Below are 22117 nucleotides of genomic sequence, written 5' to 3'. Positions count from 1 at the left end.
TCTGCAGCATATCAATTCTTTGTGCGGATTCCGCAGCGTTTTACACCTGTTCCTTTATAGGAATCCGCAGGTGGTAAAACACAGGTGAAATCCACCCAAAAAACGCTGGAAATCCACGGTAAATCCGGGGGGGGGGGGGGGTAATCCGCAGGTAAAATACAGTGCGTTTTACCTGCAGATTTTTCAAAAACTGAGCGGAAAAATCAGCACAGAAATCCTTAACGTGTGCACATAGCCTTAGACCCCCAGTGATCAGGAAATTATCCACACTCTAATTAATGTGGAATAACGTTCAAATTATAAAATATACGTATTCTATGATGATACCTGGTTTTGGAACAAATAGACATTAAAAGTTAGGCAAAAAAAAATTTTCTTCAGTGCACAAAGTATTGAAAACTTCGGAAGACACCAGTACTATAAGTGTTGGTCACAGTTACAGATTTTGCATGAAGGCCCAGGATCTTTTTGACTCTGGCTCTAACAATAATTGGCAATAAAGGCATAGAAAGATGATAAAACAATTGTTTATATAATGTGTATATTGTTATGCCTTTCATTTATTTCAGTGGTCTTAATAGTGGCTATTCCCACTTCACATACATGAGAAAGTTTCAACGTTATGGATAGGCAGAATTCAATGAAATTCTAAGGTTAAGTTCCCATAATGAATTGTTTGCTGAGTTTTTGATGCTGCTTATTTTCACAGAATCTTGTAGTTCCAGCAAATATGGGATGGGATATATAGTAATATTCTGCAATGCGTGTTTCAAATCTGCATCATGTCAATTTCTCCTTTGAGTACGTTGAGTTTCATGTGCAGACTGCAGAATTGCATTAGATGCGTAAAATCTGCAGGCATAAAATACATGTAATCCACAAATGACTGTATCAATAAAGTTTTGTCATAGCCAAATACTAGGAAGTATCAAAAACATTTAAAACATGATGTATCAAAAACAGAAAAAAGTGTCAAAAACATTATAAAAATGCCATAAAAATGCAAAGAATAAACGCAAGTAAGCTAATTTATCTAATTGATGCATAAATGCTGCAAAAAATCTACATCAAAACTCACCAAATACTCATGAACGAAATGAAGCCCATTTGTTTTCAGAGATAAATATAAGGGATTGAGGGTAATGGATGTTAGTTAACCCCTTACCGGCATCGGACGTACTATACCGTCCGATGCCGGCTCCCCTGCTTTGATGCAGGGCTCCGCGGTGAGCCCGCATCAAAGCCGGGACATGTCAGCTGTTTTGAACAGCTGACATGTGCCCGTAATAGGCGTGGGCAGAATCGCGATCGGCCCGCACCTATTAACTAGTTAAATGCCGCTGTCAAACGCAGACAGCGGCATTTAACTACCGCTTCCGGCCGGGCGGCCGGAAATGACGTCATCGCTGACCCCCGTCACATGATCGGGGGTCGGCGATGCTTGTGAATGGTAACCATAGAGGTCCTTGAGACCTCTATGGTTACTGATTGCCCGTCGCTGTGAGCGCCACCCTGTGGTTGGCGCTCACAGCACACGTGCAATTCTGCTACATAGCAGCGATCACCAGATCGCTGCTATGTAGCAGAGCCGATCGTGCTATGCTTGCTTCTAGCCTCTCATGGAGGCTATTGAAGCATTGCAAAAGTTAAAAAAAAAAAGTTTAAAAAAATGTGAAAAAAATAAAAAAAACATAAAAGTTTAAATCACCCCCCTTTCGCCCCAATCAAAATAAATCAATAAAAAAAATATCAAATCTACGCATATTTGGTATCGCCGCGCTCAGAATCGCCCGATCTATCAATTAAAAAAAAGTATTAACCTGATCGCTAAACAGCGTAGCGGGAAAAAAATTTGAAACGCCAGAATTACGTTTTTTTGGTCGCCGCGACAATTGCATTAAAATGCAATAACGGGCGATCAAAAGAACGTATCTGCACCGAAATGCTATCATTAAAAACGTCATCTCGGCACGCAAAAGATAAGCCCTCAACCGACCCCAGATGATGAAAAATGGAGACGCTACGAGTATCGGAAAATGGCGCAACCTTTTTTTTTTTTTAGCAAAGTTTGGAATTTTTTTTCACCACTTAGATAAAAAATAACCTAGTCATGTTTGGTGTCTATGAACTCGTAATGACCTGGAGAATCATAATGGCAGGTCAGTTTTAGCATTTAGTGAACCCAGCAAAAAAGTCAAACAAAAAACCAATGTGGGATTGCACTTTTTTTGCAATTTCACCGCACTTGGAATTTTTTTCCCGTTTTCTAGTACACGACATGCTAAAACGAATGATGTCGTTCAAAAGTACAACTCGTCCCGCAAAAAATAAGCCCTCACATGGCCAAATTGACGGAAAAATAAAAAAGTTATGGCTCTGGAAAGGAGGGGAGCGAAAAACGAACACGGAAAAACGAAAAATCCCCTGGTCATGAAGGGGTTAAAATAATTACTAATCAACATTTTGAGTCTGTGAGAATAAAAGAAAGAGACACTAACCTGAGATGACTGATTGCAGCAAATCCATGATAATACGAGCAAATGAGTTTTCTATGTTCTGCAGGAAGGTTTTTCTCTCTTGCTGAGTGCTAAAAACTTTACTAATTCTCTGCATCATTTTCACTGCCCAGTCCATACAGTACAAATCCTTTTCACAAACCTGACTTGCACATAAAAAAAGAAGTGTGCTAAGAAATGGTTGGGCTGATGAGGGGAGCTAAGGAGCAATAAACATCTTTAAATAACTTATACAATCTAGACATTAGCCAGCTAGCATACTTGCTTAACAGTGCACCAAAACTCCCCTTCACTAAACCAAAATACAGCACATGCTATATGGAAACCTCTAAGGAATAGTTCCATACATTTTTTCTGACAGGGCATCTACATTAGTTGTCTTGTTAATGTTGCACTAATACAATTAGTTCCTCTTTAACCAGTAGCATAGCTACCGGGGGGGCGGAGGGGGCCATCGCCCCAAGCCTCGCGCTCTGAGGGGGCCCACCCAGAGCTATGCTACTGTACCGGCACGTGCAGAGTGCCAATACAGTTACATTCTGCGGCAGAGCAGGGAGAATTGATCTCCCTGCTCTGCCACCCAGTTGCTATGGGGCCCCTGAGCAGGTGATGGGGGGCCCGGTGCCAGCTGTGGCCCCCCCACCCATCATCGCAGGTTCAGCTGTGTCGGCATTTAGCCGATACAGCTGACCGCATTGATGAGAGAGGGAGGGTTACGCTCCCTCTCCCATCATCCCCCTGTCAGGATCTGACATCACCGACGCCGACACTGACAGGGGGTTGCGATGACGTCTCTACTCAGTGCCCACGGTCCGGAGACATACGGGCGCTCAGAGCAGCGGAGGAACCAGGAGGAAGAGAGGCGAGTATTGGATTTTTTTTTTATGGGGGTGCATCATGCTATAGAGTCTGCCTTTGGGGGTGTTTTATACTGTAGAGGCTGCCTATGGGGATGCAATATAGTATACCGGCTCCTATGGGGATGCAATATAGTATATTGCACCCCCATAGGCAGCCTGTATAGTATAATGCACCCCCATAGGCAGCCTGTATTATACTATACAGGCTTCCTATTGGGGTGCATTATACTATACAGGCTAACTATGGGGGTTCGATTTACGATACAGGCTGCCTATGGAGCTGCATTACACTATAGAGGCTGCCTATGGGGGTGCATTATATTAGGGGCTGCATTATACTATAGAGGCTGTCTATGGGGTGCATTATATTAGGGGCTGCATTACACTATAGAGGCTGCCTATGGGTAGTGCATTATACTATATAGTCTGCCTATCGGGAGTGCATTATACTATATTGAGGATTGTTTGGTGCATTATACTATATGGAGGCTATCTAGGGGGTTATCATACAGTGTGGAGATTAGTGTTAGAGCTATCAAACCGTTTGGGGAATACTAAGGGGTCAGTGTATATATATGTAGTGAGGGCATTAGACTGTATAAGAAAGCATCATATTGTGTAGAGGGGAGCTTTAAAGGGGGTAGACTCGGGACATTATTAAATGTAAAGTGGGCACTTATTGTTATAGGGGAACCTTCAGGTTACTGTAACTGTCAAAGGAGCACACAGGGCATTATTACTTTTTAGGGGACAGAACGTGGGCACTATTTTCTAACGCAATTGCACCCGGCATTACTACACTGCTCAAAAAAATAAAGGGAACACTAAAATCCCACATCCTAGATATCACTGAATGAAATATTCCAGTTGTAAATCTTTATTCATTACATAGTGGAATGTGTTGAGAATAATAAAACCTAAAAATGATCAACGTAAATCACAACTAACATCCCACGGAGGTCTGGAGTTGGAATGATGCTCAAAATCAAAGTGGAAAATGAAGTTACAGGCTGATCCGACTTCAGTGGAAATGCCTCAAGACAAGGAAATGATGCTCAGTACTGTGTGTGGCCTCCACATGCCTGTATGATCTCCTTATAATGCCCGGGCATGCTCCTGATGAGGCGGCGGATGGTCTCCTGAGGGATCTTCTCCCAGACCTGGACTAAAGCATCCGCCAACTCCTGGACAGTCCGTGATGCTGGTGGATGGTGCGAGACATGATATCCCAGATGTGTTTAATCAGATTCAGGTCTGGGGAATGGGCGGGCCAGTCCATAGCTTCAATACCTTCATCTTGAAGGAACTGCTGACACACTCCATCCACATGAGGTCTGGCATTATCCTGCATTAGGAGGAACCCAGGGCCAATCTCACAGCATATGGTCTCACAAGGGGTCTGAGGATCTCATCTCTGCACCTAATGGCAGACAGGCTACCTCTGGTGAGCACATGGAGGGCTATGCAGCCCTCCAAAGAAATGCCACCCCACACGATTACTCACCTACTGCCAAACCGGTCATGCTGAAGGATGTTGCAGGCAGCAGATTGCTCTTCACGGCATCTCCAGACTCTGTCACGTCTGTCACATGTGCTCAGTGTGAACCTGCTTTCATCTGTGAAGAGCATAGGGCGCCAGTGGCGAATTTGCCAATCCTGGTATTCTGTGGAAAATGCCAAGCGTCCTGCACGGTGTTGGGCTGTGAGCACAACCTCCATCTATGGACATCAGGCACTCAGACCATCCTCATGAAGTTGGTTTCTAACAGTTTGTGCAGACACATGCACATTTGTGGCCTGCTGAAGGTCATTTTGCAGGGCTCTGGCAGTGCTCCTCCTGTTCCTTGCACAAAGGCTGAGGTAGCGATCCTGCTGCTGGGTTATTGCCCTCTACGGCCCCCTCCACGTCTCCTAGTGTACTGATCTGACTCCTAATAGCGCCTCTGTGAAGAAAACTGGTTCCTCCCACGTCACCAATACGTGACGTATCTACACAGGCACAGCTCTCCGGCACCCCCTTTGTCTCTCAGGTCAATAAGGGAACTGCACCTAGAGCAAATGGCCGCCGGGGAGACTGCCCTGTTACCCACGCTGGGTATCCTAAGATTCGCGATCAGAATAAAAGGATCACCCCAAATTAATTTATGGTTTAATTGCCTTAAGGGCGCACTAGATAATTACAAGAAATATACAGTAAAAATATACCAAGAGTTAGTCAGAGTAAAATATAACAATAATAGTACAAGGCTTAGAGGTATAAAGCTGGAAGTCAATTTACCAGGTTGAAGGTCGCTTGTGGAGGCCGGGGAGCTCTGCGTTCCACAGGTACAAGACTTCTGGTTTCCGGGCAGCCCCCAAAAAGCATGTGCTTGCTCCCCTCTGGCTGGCATATGCCCTGTTCCTTATTTCATCATCATTTTCTTCTATTGTGTCTGACTCTCCATGTAGCTCTTAATCCTTCTGTGTCCCTCCCCCTGTACCTGGGTGGGCTAACAATCTCCACCCTTCAGCTTCCCTGTAGAATCTATTCCCAATACCTAATAAATGGAATAACTTCTCTCAAGATGAACGGATCAGTACACGGGCGGTACCAGCGCATGTGGTTTGTTCTTCTGGTTGTACAGAGATCAAACCTGGACCCATTCGATCGCTGTGGGAGGCTGATCTCTATATCTCAGTTTCCAGAACTCTCACTGACCCGGGAGTTGCACTGTCAGATGCGCAATTTCTTCAGGGTTATGAGGATATTTTTTATGAGCCTGTACCTCGGATGATGCGTCCATAATTCATAATTTCATGTTGTAGACAGTCCGGCTGGGAAGACAATAGATGTGTCCTCCTGTAGCCATCTGACATGTATGCTTTAATTGAGCCCCCAGGCACCTCCATGCCCCCTGCTGGCATGGCTTCCTTATTCAAGCTTTGAAGTGCCCTCTGACTGCTACACTGGTCTCAGTCCATTACCTGTTGTGAATTCCGCTCTTGGGCTCCCTCCGGTGGTTGTAAGTGGCACTTTTGTGAGTTCTGCTCTTGGTCTCCCTCTTGTGGTTTCTAGTGGTATGGCTGCTCCTTGGAGTTAGCTGTCTTCAGCTGCCTCCACTTATTGTCCGCTATTTAACCCCTTCATGACCCAGCCTATTTTGACCTTAAAGACCTTGCCGTTTTTTGCAATTCTGACCAGTGTCCCTTTATGAGGTAATAACTCAGGAACGCTTCAACGGATCCTAGCGGTTCTGAGATTGTTTTTTCGTGACATATTGGGCTTCATGTTAGTGGTAAATTTAGGTCAATAAATTCTGCGTTTATTTGTGATAAAAACGGAAATTTGGCGAAAATTTTGAAAATTTCGCAATTTTCACATTTTGAATTTTTATTCTGTTAAACCAGAGAGATATGTGACACAAAATAGTTAATAAATAACATTTCCCACATGTTTACTTTACATCAGCACAATTTTGGAAACAAAATTTTTTTGTTAGGAAGTTATAAGGGTTAAAATTTGACCAGCGATTTGTCATTTTTACAACGAAATTTACAAAACCATTTTTTTTAGGGACCACCTCACATTTGAAGTCAGTTTGAGGGGTCTATATGGCTGAAAATACCCAAAAGTGACACCATTCTAAAAACTGCACCCCTCAAGGTACTCAAAACCACATTCAAGAAGTTTATTAACCCTTCAGGTGCTTCACAGCAGCAGAAGCAACATGGAAGGAAAAAATGAACATTTAACTTTTTAGTCACAAAAATTATCTTTTAGCAACAATTTTTTTATTTTCCCAATGGTAAAAGGAGAAACTGAACCACGAAAGTTGTTGTCCAATTTGTCCTGAGTACGCGGATACCTCATATGTGGGGGTAAACCACTGTTTGGGCGCACGGCAGGGCTTGGAAGGGAAGGAGCGCCATTTGACTTTTTGAATCAAAAATTGGCTCCACTCTTTAGCGGACACCATGTCACGTTTGGAGAGCCCCCGTGTGCCTAAAAATTGGAGCTCCCCCACAAGTGACCCCATTTTGGAAACTAGACGCCCCAAGGAACTTATCTAGATGCATAGTGAGCACTTTGAACCCCCAGGTGCTTCACAAATTAATCTGTAAAAATGAAAAAGTACTTTTTTTTCACAAAAAAATTCTTTTAGCCTCAATTTTTTCATTTTCACATGGGCAACAGGATAAAATGGATCCTAAAATGTGTTGGGCAATTTCTCCTGAGTACACCAATACCTCACATGTGGGGGTAAACCACTGTTTGGGCACATGGTAAGGCTCGGAAGGGAAGGAGCGCCATTTGACTTTTTGAATGAAAAATTATTTCCATCGTTAGCGGACACCATGTCGCGTTTGGATAGCTCCTGTGTGCCTAAACATTGGCGCTCCCCCACAAGTGACCCCATTTTGGAAACTAGACCCCCCAAGGAACTTATTTAGATGCCTAGTGAGCACTTTAAACCCTCAGGTGCTTCACAAATTGATCTGTAAAAATGAAAAAGTACTTTTTTTTCACAAAAAAATTCTTTTCGCCTCAATTTTTTCATTTTCACATGGGCAGTAGGGTAAAATGGATCATAAAATTTGTTGGGCAATTTCTCCCGAGTACGTCGATACCTCATATGTGGGGGTAAACCACTGTTTGGGCACTCGGCAGGGCTCGGAAGGGAAGGCGCGCCATTTGACTTTTTGAATGGAAAATTAGCTCCAATTGTTAGCGGACACCATGTCGCGTTTGGAGAGCCCCTGTGTGCCTAAACATTGGAGCTCCCCCACAAGTGACCCCATTTTGGAAACTAGACCCCCCAAGGAACTTATCTAGATGCATATTGAGCACTTTAAACCCCCAGGTGCTTCACAGAAGTTTATAACGCAGAGCCATGAAAATAAAAAATAATTTTTCTTTCCTCAAAAATGATTTTTTAGCCTGGAATTTCCTATTTTGCCAAGGATAATAGGAGAAATTGGACCCCAAATATTGTTGTCCTGTTTGTCCTGAGTACGCAGATACCCAATATGTGGGGGTAAACCACTGTTTGGGCGCACGGCAGGGCTCGGAAGGGATGGCACGCCATTTGGCTTTTTAAATGGAAAATTAGCTCCAATCATTAGCGGACACCATGTCACGTTTGGAGAGCCCCTGTGTGCCTAAACATTGGAGATCCCCCAGAAATGACACCATTTTGGAAACTAGACCCCCAAAAGAACTAATCTAGATGTGTGGTGAGGACTTTGAACCCCCAAGTGCTTCACAGAAGTTTATAACGCAGAGCCATGAAAAAAAAAAAAAATTATTTTCTCAAAAATGATCTTTTAGCCTGCAATTTTTTATTTTCCCAAGGGTAACAGGAGAAATTTGACCCCAAAAGTTGTTGTCCAGTTTCTCCTGAGTACGCTGATACCCCATATGTGGGGGTAAATCACTGTTTGGGCACATGCCGGGGCTCGGAAGTGAAGTAGTGACGTTTTGAAATGCAGACTTTGATGGAATGCTCTGTGGGCGTCACGTTGCGTTTGCAGAGCCCCTGATGTGGCTTAACAGTAGAAACCCCCCACAAGTGACCCCATTTTGGAAACTAGACCCCCAAAGGAACTTATCTAGATGTGTGGTGAGCACTTTGAACCCCCAAGTGCTTCATAGAAGTTTATAATGCAGAGCCGTGAAAATAATAAATACGTTTTCTTTCCTCAAAAATAATTATTTAGCCCAGAATTTTTTATTTTCCCAAGGGTTACAGAAGAAACTGGACCCCAAAAGTTGTTGTCCAGTTTCTCCTGAGTACGCTGATACCCCATATGTGGGGGTAAACCACTGTTTGGGCACATGCCGAGGCTCGGAAGTGAAGTAGTGACGTTTTGAAATGCAGACTTTGATGGAATGCTCTGCGGGCGTCACGTTGCGTTTGCAGAGCCCCTGATGTGCCTAAACAGTAGAAACCCCCCACAAGTGACCCCATTTTGGAAACTAGACCCCGAAAGGAACTTATCTAGATATGTGGTGAGCACTTTGAACCCCCAAGTGCTTCACAGACGTTTACAACGCAGAGCCGTGAAAATAAAAAATCATTTTTCTTTCCTCAAAAATTATGTTTTAGCAAGCATTTTTTTTGATTCACAAGGGTAACAGGAGAAATTGGACCCCAGTAATTGTTGCGCAGTTTGTCCTGAGTATGCTGGTACCCCATATGTGGGGGTAAACCACTGTTTGGGCACACGTCAGGGCTCGGAAGTGAGGGAGCGCCATTTGACTTTTTGAATACGAGATTGGCTGGAATCAATGGTGGCGCCATGTTGCGTTTGGAGACCCCTGATGTGCCTAAACAGTGGTAACCCCTCAATTCTACCTCCAACACTAACCCCAACACACCCCTAACCCTAATCCCAACTGTAGCCATAACCCTAAACACAACCCTAACCGCAACACACCCCTAACCACAACCCTAACCCCAACACACCCCTAACCATAACCACAACCCTAATTCCAACCCTAACCCTAAGGCTATGTGCCCACGTTGCGGATTCGTGTGAGATATTTTCGCACCATTTTTGAAAAATCCGCGGGTAAAAGGCACTGCGTTTTACCTGCGGATTTTCCGCGGATTTCCAGTGTTTTTTGTGCGGATTTCACCTGCGGATTCCTATTGAGGAACAGGTGTAAAACGCTGCGGAATCCGCACAAAGAATTGACATGCTGCGGAAAATACAACGCAGCGTTTCCGCGTGGTATTTTCTGCACCATGGGCACAGCGGATTTGGTTTCCATATGTTTACATGGAACTGTAAACCTGATGGAACACTGCTGCGAATCCGCAGACAAATCCGCACCGTGTGCACATAGCCTAATTCTAAAGGTATGTGCACACGCTGCGGAAAACGCTGCGGATCTGCAGCAGTTTCCCATGAGTTTACAGTTCAATGTAAACCTACGGGAAACAAAAATCGCTGTGCCCATGCTGCGGAAAAACTGCACGGAAACGCAGCGGTTTACATTCCGCAGCATGTCACTTCTTTGTGCAGATTCCGCAGCGGTTTTACAACTGCTCAAATAGAAAATCGCAGTTGTAAAACCGCAGTGAAATGCGCAGAAAAACCGCGGTAAATCCGCAGCGGTTTAGCACTGCGGATTTATCAAATCCGCAGCGGAAAAATCCGCAGAGGACCAGAATACGTGTGCACATACCGAAACCCTAACCCTAGCCCTAACCCTACCCCTAGCCCTAACCCTACCCCTAGCCCTAACCCTAACCCTAGCCCTAACCCTACCCCTAACCCTAACCCTAACCCTATTCTAACATTAGTGGAAAAAAAAATTTCTTTATTTTTTTATTGTCCCTACCTATGGGGGTGACAAAGGGGGGGGTCATTTATTATTTTTTTTATTTTGATCACTGAGATATAATCTATCTCAGTGATCAAAATGCACTTTGGAACGAATCTGCCGGCCGGCAGATTCGGCGGGCGCACTGCGCATGCGCCCGCCATTTTGGAAGATGGCGGCGCCCAGGGAGAAGACGGACGGGACCCCGGCTGGATCGGTAAGTATGATGGGGTGGGGGGGGACCACGGGGGGGGGGGGATCGGAGCACGGGGGGGGGGGGAATCGGAGTGCGGGAGGGGTGGAACGGAGCACGGGGGGCGTGGAACGGAGCACGGGGGGGCTGGAATGGAGCACGGGGGGTGGAACGGAGCACCGGGGGGGGGGGTGGATCGGAGTGCAGGGGGGGTGATTGGAGCACGGGGGGGCGATTGGAGCACGGGGGGGAGCGGAGCACTGGACGGAGGGGAGCCGGAGCAGTGTACCGGCCAGATCGGAGGGCTGGGGGGGTGATCGGAGGGGTGGGGTGGGGGCACACTAGTATTTCCAGCCATGGCCGATGATATTTCAGCATCGGCCATGGCTGGATTGTAATATTTCACCCGTTATAATGGGTGAAATATTACAAATCGCTCTGATTGGCAGTTTCACTTTCAACAGCCAATCAGAGCGATCGTAGCCACGAGGGGGTGAAGCCACCCCCCCTGGGCTAAACTACCACTCCCCCTGTCCCTGCAGATCGGGTGAAATGGGAGTTAACCCTTTCACCCGATCTGCAGGGACGCGATCTTTCCATGACGCCGCATAGGCGTCATGGGTCGGAATGGCACCGACTTTCATGACGCCTACGTGGCGTCAAAGGTCGGGAAGGGGTTAAGTCTGGCTCTTTATTCAGCCTGTGCCACTTGTCAATGTTCCTAGCTGGATTCACATCTCTGCTTGGATTCTCCTGGTTTCCTGACCAGTTCTGCAAAGATAAGTTCTGGCTTTGCTCATTTCAGTCCACATGTTGTGGACTTATTGTTCTGTGCATTCTATATTTGTCCAGTTGTCATTATGGATTTTTTCTGTTAGCTGGAAGCTCTGGGAAGCAGATTTACCCTCCACACCTTTAGTCAAGTGTGGAGATTTTGTAAACTCTGTGTGGATTGTTTTGTAGTTTTTATACTGACCGCACAGTATCCTTTCCTGTCCTATCTATCAAGCTAGACTGGCCTCCTATGCTAATATCTGATTTCATTTCTGCGTATGTTATTTTCCCCTCTTCTCACCGTCAATATTTGTGGGGGGCTATCTTTCCTTTGGGGATTTTCTCTGAGGCAAGATAGGTTTCCTGTTTCCATCTTTAGGGGAAGTTAGATCTTAGGCTGTGCCGAGGGTCTAGGGAGCGTCAGGTACCCCCCACGGCTATTTTTAGTTGCGCTGCTAGGTTCAGGGTTTGCGGTCAGTACAGATACCACCTCCTTCAGAGCTTGTTTCATGTTGTTCCTAAACCACCAGATTATAACAATTACCATACTAAAGGGTCTTCATTCAAGTAGGGAAAAGGTGGGGGCCAGGAGTGATCATGTCCCTGCAGACGAGTGACCAGGTGAATTCTGATATGAGACAAAATGGAGTCAGGCCAATTTTTGATAGGAGGCCAGCATTATGCCCCATATCCAAGATGGCGGCTGCTCCCTCTTCACACCTCCAGCCTCTGGACACTATGCTGACAGACACAGCAAACCTTTTAGCCACAGCTTGCATTGATGTGCCATCCTGGATGAGCTGCACTACCTGAGCCATTTGTGTGGGTTGTAGAGTCCATCTCATGCTACCACGAGTGTGAAAGCACAACCAACATTCAAAAGTGACCAAAACATCAGCCAGAAAGCATTTGTACTGAGATGTGGTCTGTGATCCCTACCTGCAGAACCACTCCTTTATTGAGTGTGTCTTGATAATTGCCAATAATTTCCATCTGTTGTCTATTCCATGTTAATTTGATTGTCAAACAGTGTTGCTTCCTAAGTGGACAGTTTGATTTCACAGAAGTTTGATTTACTTGGAGTTATATTCTGTTGTTTAAATTTTCCCTTTATTTTTTTGAGCAGTGTATATTCTAGAGGGTTGCTTTAGAATTTAGAGGGCACAGAGAACCACACAGCAGGTGCAGTAATATGGACACATACGGCAGCAGAGGCTCAGTATTTGGGGTAAGAGCAGGATGACGAGTTTGTGCAGGTTGGAAATAGTCCCATTGGGAACAGTGCTGAAAATGTTAGAAGTGAAATGTGTCTTTGTTGCATTCTCTGCAGCCGAGTCCTGGCTGGAAGAAGTTGTCATGTTGGTCTGGGCCAGATGGAAAAGTGAACGATTCCATCAGAAAGAACCTCAGCGGTAAGTCACAATCTATAAGTGTGCTGTAATCTTACATGTTCTGACTAGTATCTACCAATGACCATATGGCAGTAATATCATTATTGGTCTTTATATAGAGATTATTTTCAGCAACAGCATGGTCATCTGCTGAGGTTCTCCTCCACTATTAGGGTGCGTCACCCAGTTGTAATCAGGGTTACCTGGTTAGGGGCCCTCTCAGAAGTCCCTCTCCCCCCGAACCAAAACCCTAGCTACGCCTCTGTCTGTAAGAAACTATGTTTAGAAAAATTAAGGTAAAATAATCCATAATTCCCTTCTATCCCATACAGCTCTAACTACAATTCATTTCTATGGCAGTGACTGAAACAGAACAGTCAATTAGCTCTATTAAACTATTGGAGTGACTCAGAAGCCGAATTTAACCAACTCAAATGCCCCACGATACTTTTACATACTTCTCTTATACTTTTACTCTTCTCTTATTAATGCACTACCCCAGCAGTTTTTTTTTTCACCGCTGGAGTGGTGCTTAAAATCCACATCCCCTGCCCTGTTGTGAATTCTGTTGTCGAACTCCCTCCTGTGGTCGTGAATGGTACTTCGGCGAGTTCTGTCTATGGGCTCCCTCTGGTGGCTATGAGTGAAGCTGCTGCTTCTGAGGTTCCTTACACAGGTGACGTGGTTTATCCTTTGGTTGGCTGCTCTATTTAACTCCTCTCAGATCGTTACTCCATGCCAGCTGTCAATGTTTTTGCATTGGTTCAGTTCGCTCCTGGATCTCTCTGGTGACCTGCCTTCTCCTGCAGAAGCAAAGTTCCTGATAGTCATTATTTGTTCACTGTTTTCTTGTCCAGCTGGTTATCATGATTTTGTCTTGCTAGCTGGAAGCTCTGGGATGCAGAGTGGCCCCTCCGCACCGTGAGTCGGTGCGGATGTTCTTTTTGCATACTCTGCGTGGTCTTTTGTAGGTTTTTGTGCTGATCGCAAAGTTACCTTTCCTATCCTCTGTCTATTTAGTAAGTCTGGCCTCCCTTTGCTGAAACCTGTTTCATTTCTGCGTTTGTGACTTTCATCTTTACTCACAGTCAATATATGTGGGGGGCTTCCTTTACCTTTGGGGAATTTCTCTGAGGCAAGGTAGGCTTTATTTTCTATCTCTAGGGCTAGATAGTTCTTAGGCTGTGACGAGGCGCCTAGGTCTGGTCAGGAGCGCTCCACGGCTATTTCTAGTGTGTGTGATAGGATTAGGGCTTGCGGTCAGCAGAGCTCCCACATCCCAGAGCTCGTCCTGTATGAGGTTTAACTATCAGGTCATTCCTGGTGCTCCTAACCACCAGGTCATAACACTGCCCCATGTCTGATACTCACCTTCCAGTGTTGGCATCTCTCTCTCTCCACAGCTGCAGCGGTCTGTCTCCTGCAGTTTGTGACCTGCTGGCTGCTCCAGAGTTTCATGGAGTGAGCAGGATGTCACTAATCAATGTAAGTCTAAGGCTACTTTCACACTTGCGTCGGTACACGGCCGTCGCTAAGCGTCGGCGCGACGTACCGACAAATGTTGTGAAACTTCGGCACAACGTGGGCAGCGGATGCAGTTTTTCAACGCATCCGCTGCCCATTGTAAAGTCCCGGGAAGGAGGGAGCGGAGATTCGGCCGCGCATGCGAGGTAGGAAATGGCGGATGCGACGTTCGAAAAAACGTTACATTGAACGTTTTTTCGTGACGACGGACCGCCAAAACACGATGCATCCAGTGCAAGATGGACGCGACGTATGGCCATACAGCACATCGCGATCCGTCGGCAATACAAGTCTATGGGAAAAAACGCATCCTGCGGGCACATTTGCAGGATGCGTTTTTTCCCCCAAAATGACGCATTGTGACGGATCTAAATGACGCAAGTGTGAAAATTGTAGTTACTTACCGATAACGGTATTTCTCTGAGCCCATGATGGCACCACGGAGAGAGAGGGGATCCACCCACCAAGGACAGGAAACCTACAGATAAAAAGGCGGTACCTCTCTCCCGCATCAGTTGTTTACAGAGCATGATGGGAGCTTAAGTTAAAACAGAATCTAAATCAACGGTACTTGAGGACTTTAGCCGAGATACAGCGTGACTATTTACTTAGGTGTTTAGCATAGGTACATTCTATCAATGTGTGCACTCCTATGTGAAGGGAGGGAATGTACGGGTGCCGTCATGGGCTCAGAGAAATACCGTTATTGGTAAGCAACTACAATTTTCTCTGTCCCCCATGACGGCACCACAGAGAGAATTGCAGTGACTGTACATTTAGGGAGGGACCACAGCTTACAGAACCCTTTTCCAGAAGGTGAGATCTGAGGAAGAGATAAGGTCCAATCTATAGTGCTTATAGAATGTTTAGGGTGTAGACCACGTAGCAGCTCTACATATCTGATCAATTGAAGCACCGGCCCTCTCCGCCCAGGAGGTCACTACGTCTCTCGTTGAGTGTGCTCTGATTTCTTCTGGAATTGGTACCCCACTTGATGAGTACGATAGGCTGATGACATCTCTGATCCATCTTGCTATGGTGCTTTTTGATGCTTTCTTTCCCTTTCGGGGACCCTAGAAACAGATAAAAAGAGATCCATCCTCCCTACACTCCCTAGTGGCTTCCATGTAGTGTATCAAGCATCTCCTAACGTCCAATGTGTGTAAGGATTCTTCCTGCTCGTTTTTGGGGTTAGGGCAAAAGGAGGGAAGGGATATCTCCTGAGCTCTATGGAATTGGGAAGCTACTTTTGGGAGGTAGGCTGGATCACTTTTGAGGACTATCCTGTCGTCCAGGATTTGAGTGAAAGGAGGGTTGACAGATAAAGCTTGCATGTCACTAACCCTACGTGCTGAGGTGGGGGCAAGCAATAGTGAAGTTTTAAGAGATAAGATTTTTAATGGGATATCTGCTAAGGGTTCAAAAGGAGGTTTAGTCAGGGCCATAAGGACTAGATTTAGATCCCACTGAGCGATACTGCGTGAGGTCAGAGGTCTTCACCTCCCTGCTGCTCTGACAAATCTAGAAACCCAACGGTTCCCTGCCAAGTCGTAGTTAAACAGTGCCCCCAAAGCTGCTATATGTACTTTTAGGGTGCTCGTGGCCAGACCCCTTTCTAACCCTTTTTGTAGGAACTCCAGAATGGCATTCAGGGGAATTTCTTCACTTATTGAGGCGCCTGAGGATGAAAGGAATTTTTTCTAGATTTTCCCATATTGTTTAGTTGTCACAGGTTTTCTACTTTGTAGTAGGGTAGATATTAGCCCTGATGAAAACCCTCTGTGTTCTAATAGCCCCCTTTCAAATTCCAGGCTATCAAGTGTAAACTTGCAACCGGTGGGTGTTGTTCTGGTCCCTGGATGAGGAGATCCAGAATATACGGAAGTACCCAGGAGATGGAGACGGACATCCTCCTCATCCATGCAAACCATGGTCTTTTATGGCCAAAATGGAGCTATCAGTATTACACGAGCTCTGTCTTCACGAATTTTCTGGAATTCCTTAGTATGTTTTCTGTAGGTCTCCCACCAAGGACAGGAAACCAAACTGATGCGGGAGAGAGGTACCGCCTTATTATCTGTAGGTTTCCTGTCCTTGGTGGGCAGATCCCCTCTCTCTCCGTGGTGCCGCCATGGGGGACAGAGAAAGTAGCCTAAAGGTACCTTCACACATAATGATATCGTTAACGATATCGTTGCTTTTTGTGACGTAGCAACGATATCGTTAAGGAAATCGTTATGTGAGACAGCGACCAACGATCAGGCCCCTGCTGGGAGATCGTTGGTCGCTGAGGAAAGTCCAGAACTTTATTTCGTCGCTGGATCTCCCGCTGACATCGCTGGATCGGCGTGTGTGACGCCGATCCAGCGATGTCTTCACTGGTAACCAGGGTAAACATCGGGTTACTAAGCGCAGGGCCGCGCTTAGTAACCCGATGTTTACCCTGGTTACCAGCGTAAACGTTAAAAAAACAAACACTACATACTTACCTTCAGCTGTCTGTCCCCGGCGCTCTGCTTCTCTGCACTCCTCCTGCATCCTGTGTCAGCGCCGGCCAACCGGAAAGCAGAGCGGTGACGTCACCGCTCTGCTTTCCGGCTGACCGGCGCTGACAGTGCAGAGGAAAGCAGAGCGCCTGAGGACAGACAGCTGAAGGTAAGTATGTAGTGTTTGTTTTTTAAACGTTTATGCTGGTAACCATGGTAAACATCGGGTTACTAAGCGCGGCCCTGCGCTTAGTAATCCGATGTTTACCCTGGTTACCTGGGACCTCGGGATCGTTGGTCGCTGGAGAGCTGTCTGTGTGACAGCTCTCCAGCGACCAAACAGCGACGCTGCAGCGATCGACATCGTTGTCGGTATCACTGCAGCGTCGCTTAGTGTGAAGGTACCTTTAGAGATACTCGTTCTGGCTCTCATAGACCTGCATTGAGAGCTTGTGACATAGCTTCTGAGTTTCGGCCACTCAGGAGCTGCGCTCACAAGAGGGTGCTGTGGGATCAAACCGGCGCATAAAAACAGTGAAGATGCCAGAGGGTGAGTATATGACCGTGGGCAGAGGACTTACGTTTAAAGCACCACTCCAGCAGTGAAAAAACCCCCCGCTGGAGTGGTGCTTTAACAAAAAACTAATTCTTAAATGTTTGTTAGAACTGATTACCCCCTCATTACAGGAATTAATAACTAAACTAAAACACCTTATTGAGGTGAAGCCAGATGATTCTATCAGCAAAGAGTCACAAGCAGGCAAATGTCTTCCAATATGGAAGCAGTTTATTATAAAGTTTTGTACATCTGAGAAATTAAGAAATGTTGTAGAACCTTTCATCAATACTGCATGGTATATCTTAGAAGACCTAAAAAACAACCCAGGCCAACTTCGCATTAATATTTACTGTAAGCACTAAAGGGATTATAGATCTAATGCTTCAACTGGAAATGTTCTCCTTGCACCCTTTTCTTTGATGATGGCTTTTTATATATTTTTGAATTTTAATTTTAATTTTTTTTAAATATTTTACCTCCCATACATATGTTAATTGACATTTTCTTAATAATTATGGTCATCTTTAATCAGATATTTATATATCATATTAACAATACCAACGTGGTTAGTTGCCCAGTCTGCATACTGGATGTGGTTCACTCACTTTGAAAATGTTGTTATTTAGCAAAAATATCAATAAAAATGATAGATTTAAAGGGAACCTGTCACCAGCTTTGGCTGATATGAGGTAAGGCCACCACCTTTCACTGCTTATATACAGCATTCTAAAATGCTGTACATATGCCCCAACCCGACCTTTTATTATACTCACCCGCGGGCCGGTCTGGTACTAGGGGTGTTGCTGGTCTTGGTCCGGCGTCTCCCATCTTCCTATGATCGCTGTTCTCCTGCTTCCTTCATGTGGATGATGCATCCCCTACGTCATCCACACAATCTCCTCAGCATCGCACTCCTGTGCAGGCATTACTGACTAGGGTAGAGTTAAGTACTAGTTTTACCAGAGTAGTCCAATAATTGCTATACATAAAGGCACTTCATAAGTCATAATTTAAACAGTTTTCGATCCAATAAGGGTCGAACACAGAAGAGATCCTTTTTAAAAGATATACAGTGGGGAAAAAAAGTATTTAGTCAGTCAGCAATAGTGCAAGTTCCACCACTTAAAAAGATGAGAGGCGTCTGTAATTTACATCATAGGTAGACCTCAACTATGGGAGACAAACTGAGAAAAAAAAATCCAGAAAATCACATTCTGTTTTTTTTTAACAATTTATTTGCATATTATGGTGGAAAATAAGTATGTTACTTGGACCCTCTTCCTTATTATAAGTACTATATTGGGCAGGGCCGCTTGCTAGTGCTATATCCGAATGCACATGCACTTTATGATTAGATGGATTATTTTGCACTAAGGGACAGACTCTGTTTGTGATTCCTGGTTCCCCCTGTTTTGTATCTGCACATGTGTCACTTTATTTGATTGCTGTATTTATTAAAATCTATTATATGTAATATGAATTATCAATAAATTTTGACCTTTTTACTCTTATTACCCAAGAAAACTCGTTTTCCTCCTTATAAATATGTATGTTTGAGTGGGTATATCCTTTCTCTCCTTTCTTGGGCTAACTGTAGCCTTCTATGTTGACAGAATTATGTCAAAGAGGTTGTGGTGGTTACTAGTTATTATTTACAAAAAATGTAGCCAAAAAATGTATAATTTAACACCAAATGTATCCAAATACAATACCAATACCACTATTTTAGAAAGATATCAATAAATCATCCATTTTGTCAAAAGGTATTATCTAATCATGCTTTATATATAGTTAGTAATGTATCCAATAGGTGCCAAATACAAAAATATGTAGTTCTAAAATATATGTCCCAACATGGGTAAGTATCAACAAGTTGTTTTTTATTTTAATGCTCGGTAAATAATCTTTTGGATAGGTACGGCAGCAAATATTCTTTATGACAAAATACAATTGTTTCTTGGTTTTACTCCAATCAAAGTTACTGCAGCCATGTATATACAGCAAAGAAACTTTTGCTTCAGTGGATCAAATGCAAAGGAGCTACAGAAAAAATATGTAAACATATACTGGTACCGACATGCTATAATGAGATGCCTTCTGGTATGACTAAGTTGCTGTAAATCCTAGCCATACTAAAGTGCCGTCCAAAAAAAGTGCTGTGCATCAATAAATACCTGAGGGCTCTGTATGTCTCTATCGTTCCGGGTCCATGTAGCGATATCCCTTCACCCCGACCAAGCCTATGGTTCTGACACTTCCCTCGTTTATCAAGGATACTAATCAAGCACTACAGAGAATGGATCAAATATCCTTGGAGGACAACATGATACTCGTTACAGCCGATGTCGAGGCTTTATACACCTCTATAGGACATGCGGATGGATTGGAGGCTGTCTCTTGGTATCTACATTCTAGCAATTTGGATGGTGAGTTGGCAGACTTGATTATAACGCTCTTGGAATTTATATTGAATCACAATATTTTTATTTTTGATCAGAATATTTACTTACAATTAAGAGGTACTGCGATGGGGGCCTCTTGTGCCCCCTCGTATGCAAACCTCTTTATGGGATTTTGGGAAAGGGAATTATTTTTGGGAGAACAGATACCAGAGGTCAATAAAGTCCATAACTGGATTAGATACATCGACAACGTCCTATTCATATGGGAGGGTACTACGAATGAACTGTAGTCCTTACCATACTTACCTATGTTGGGACATATATTTTAGAACTACATATTTTTGTATTTGGCACCTATTGGATATATTACTAACTATATATAAAGCATGATTAGATAATACCTTTTGACAAAATGGATGATTTATTGATATCGTTCTAAAATAGTGGTATTGGTATTGTATTTGGATATATTTGGTGTTAAATTATACATTTTTTGGCTACATTTTTTGTAAATAGTCCGGTTCCTGGCGGTATTCCTTACTGTGACACATTTTTTGCTTTTTGTACCATTTTAAATTTCGCTTAATAAAATATATATCTTTTAAAAAGGATCTCTTCTGTGTTCGACCCTTATTGGATCGAAAAGTGTTTAAATTAGAGTTAAGTACTGCAGTGCGCATGCGCCAGGGCTCTTTGACCTTTCTCAACACCTGCGCACTGCAGTACTTTGCTCTGCCCTCAACAGGTCACAGAAGTACACTTGTGCAGGATTGTGGTGCCGAGGAGATTGTGTGGATGACACAGGGACGTGTCATCCACATGAAGCAAGCAGGAGGGCGGCGATCGCAAGAAGATGGGAGGCGCCAGACCAAGACCTGCTACACTCCTCGGACCGGACTGCCCCGCAAGCATAAAAAAAAGTTATTTTTCTTCTGTTATAGGTGGGGTTGGGGGCAGATATACAGCAATACAGAATGCTGTATACTAGCCCTGAAAGGTTGTGGCCTTAGGCTACGTTCACATTAGCGTTTCCCGACGCTGCGTCGGGAAACGCAGCGGCGACGCACGCGTCATGCGCCCCTATGTTTAACATGGGGGACGCATGCGTTTTTCTTGTTGCGTTTTCCGACACGTGCGTCGTTTTTGACGCTAGCGTCGGACGCAAGAAAATGCAACAAGTTGCATTTTTCTTGCGTCCGATTTTCGTCAAAAAACGACGCACGCGTCGAAAAACGCAGCGTTTTTGCGTGTGTCGTGCGTTGCGTCGCCGACGCAGCGGCGCGCAACGCTAGTGTGAACGTAGCCTTACTTCACATTGACCAAAACTGGTGACAGGTTCGCTTTAAAACGATTCTGCTATTGGAATTTCAACAGTCGATACTTTTGTTTGGTAGGGAGATAAGCTGCTGTCATGAGTCTCCTAGTACCTCTTTCAGAAAACCCAGGCGCTTGGCTGAGCATTCCTGTGTATGAGTGAGACTGGAGAGATAGCAGTTTTTCAAGCAACAGTTATCTAATATGTACGGGAACTTTTAAAGGGAACCTGTCAGGTCCCCCCTGGCCTGCAACCCAGCAGCATTGACATATGTATTATTACATATTATTCCCTGGCTGACAGGCCCTTTATAAAGTTATTCCCTTACATCCATGTTTAAAAAAAAAAAGTATTTAGAACCTCTGCTTTTCCTATGCTAATTAGGCCTTTGACTAGTCGATGGGGTGTAAAGGTACCGTCACATTAAGCGACGCTGCAGCGATATAGACAACGAGCCGATCGCTGCAGCGTCGCTGTTTAGGTCGCTAGGAGACGTCAAACACCAGCAACAGCAGAACGATGCAGGAGCGATCCAGTGACGTACTTATCGTTCTCGCTGGTTGTTAGCTCCATGAAAAAACATTGCAGGCATCGTTGCTTTTGCTGTCAAACATGACGAATCACGCCGACCTGACGACCAAATAAAGTTCTGGACTTTCAGCTCCGACCAGCGATGTCACAGCAGGATCCTGATCGCTGCTGCGTGTCAAACACAACAAGATCGCTATCCAGGACGCTGCAACGTCACGGATCGTTGTCGTTCTCGTTGGAAAGTTGCTCAGTGTGAA

General features: G+C 44.7%; 1 protein-coding gene across 1 annotated transcript in view; it reads right to left on the bottom strand.

Annotated features, from left to right (window-relative positions):
• FBXO47 (F-box protein 47) overlaps window positions 1-22117 on the bottom strand; it is a 421223-nt gene that overhangs the window by 1192 nt on the left and 397914 nt on the right. Inside the window, exon 9 of the mRNA XM_069751683.1 lies at window positions 2499-2658. Within this exon, the coding sequence (XP_069607784.1) occupies window positions 2499-2658 (160 nt within the window). The remainder of the gene's footprint in view (window positions 1-2498; window positions 2659-22117) is intronic.

Source organism: Ranitomeya imitator, chromosome 2 (genome assembly GCF_032444005.1).
Source record: "Ranitomeya imitator isolate aRanImi1 chromosome 2, aRanImi1.pri, whole genome shotgun sequence".
Taxonomy (NCBI): domain Eukaryota; kingdom Metazoa; phylum Chordata; class Amphibia; order Anura; family Dendrobatidae; genus Ranitomeya; species Ranitomeya imitator.
The sequence above is the reverse complement of the archived record's forward strand: the minus strand, read 5'-3'. Positions and strand labels throughout refer to the sequence as shown.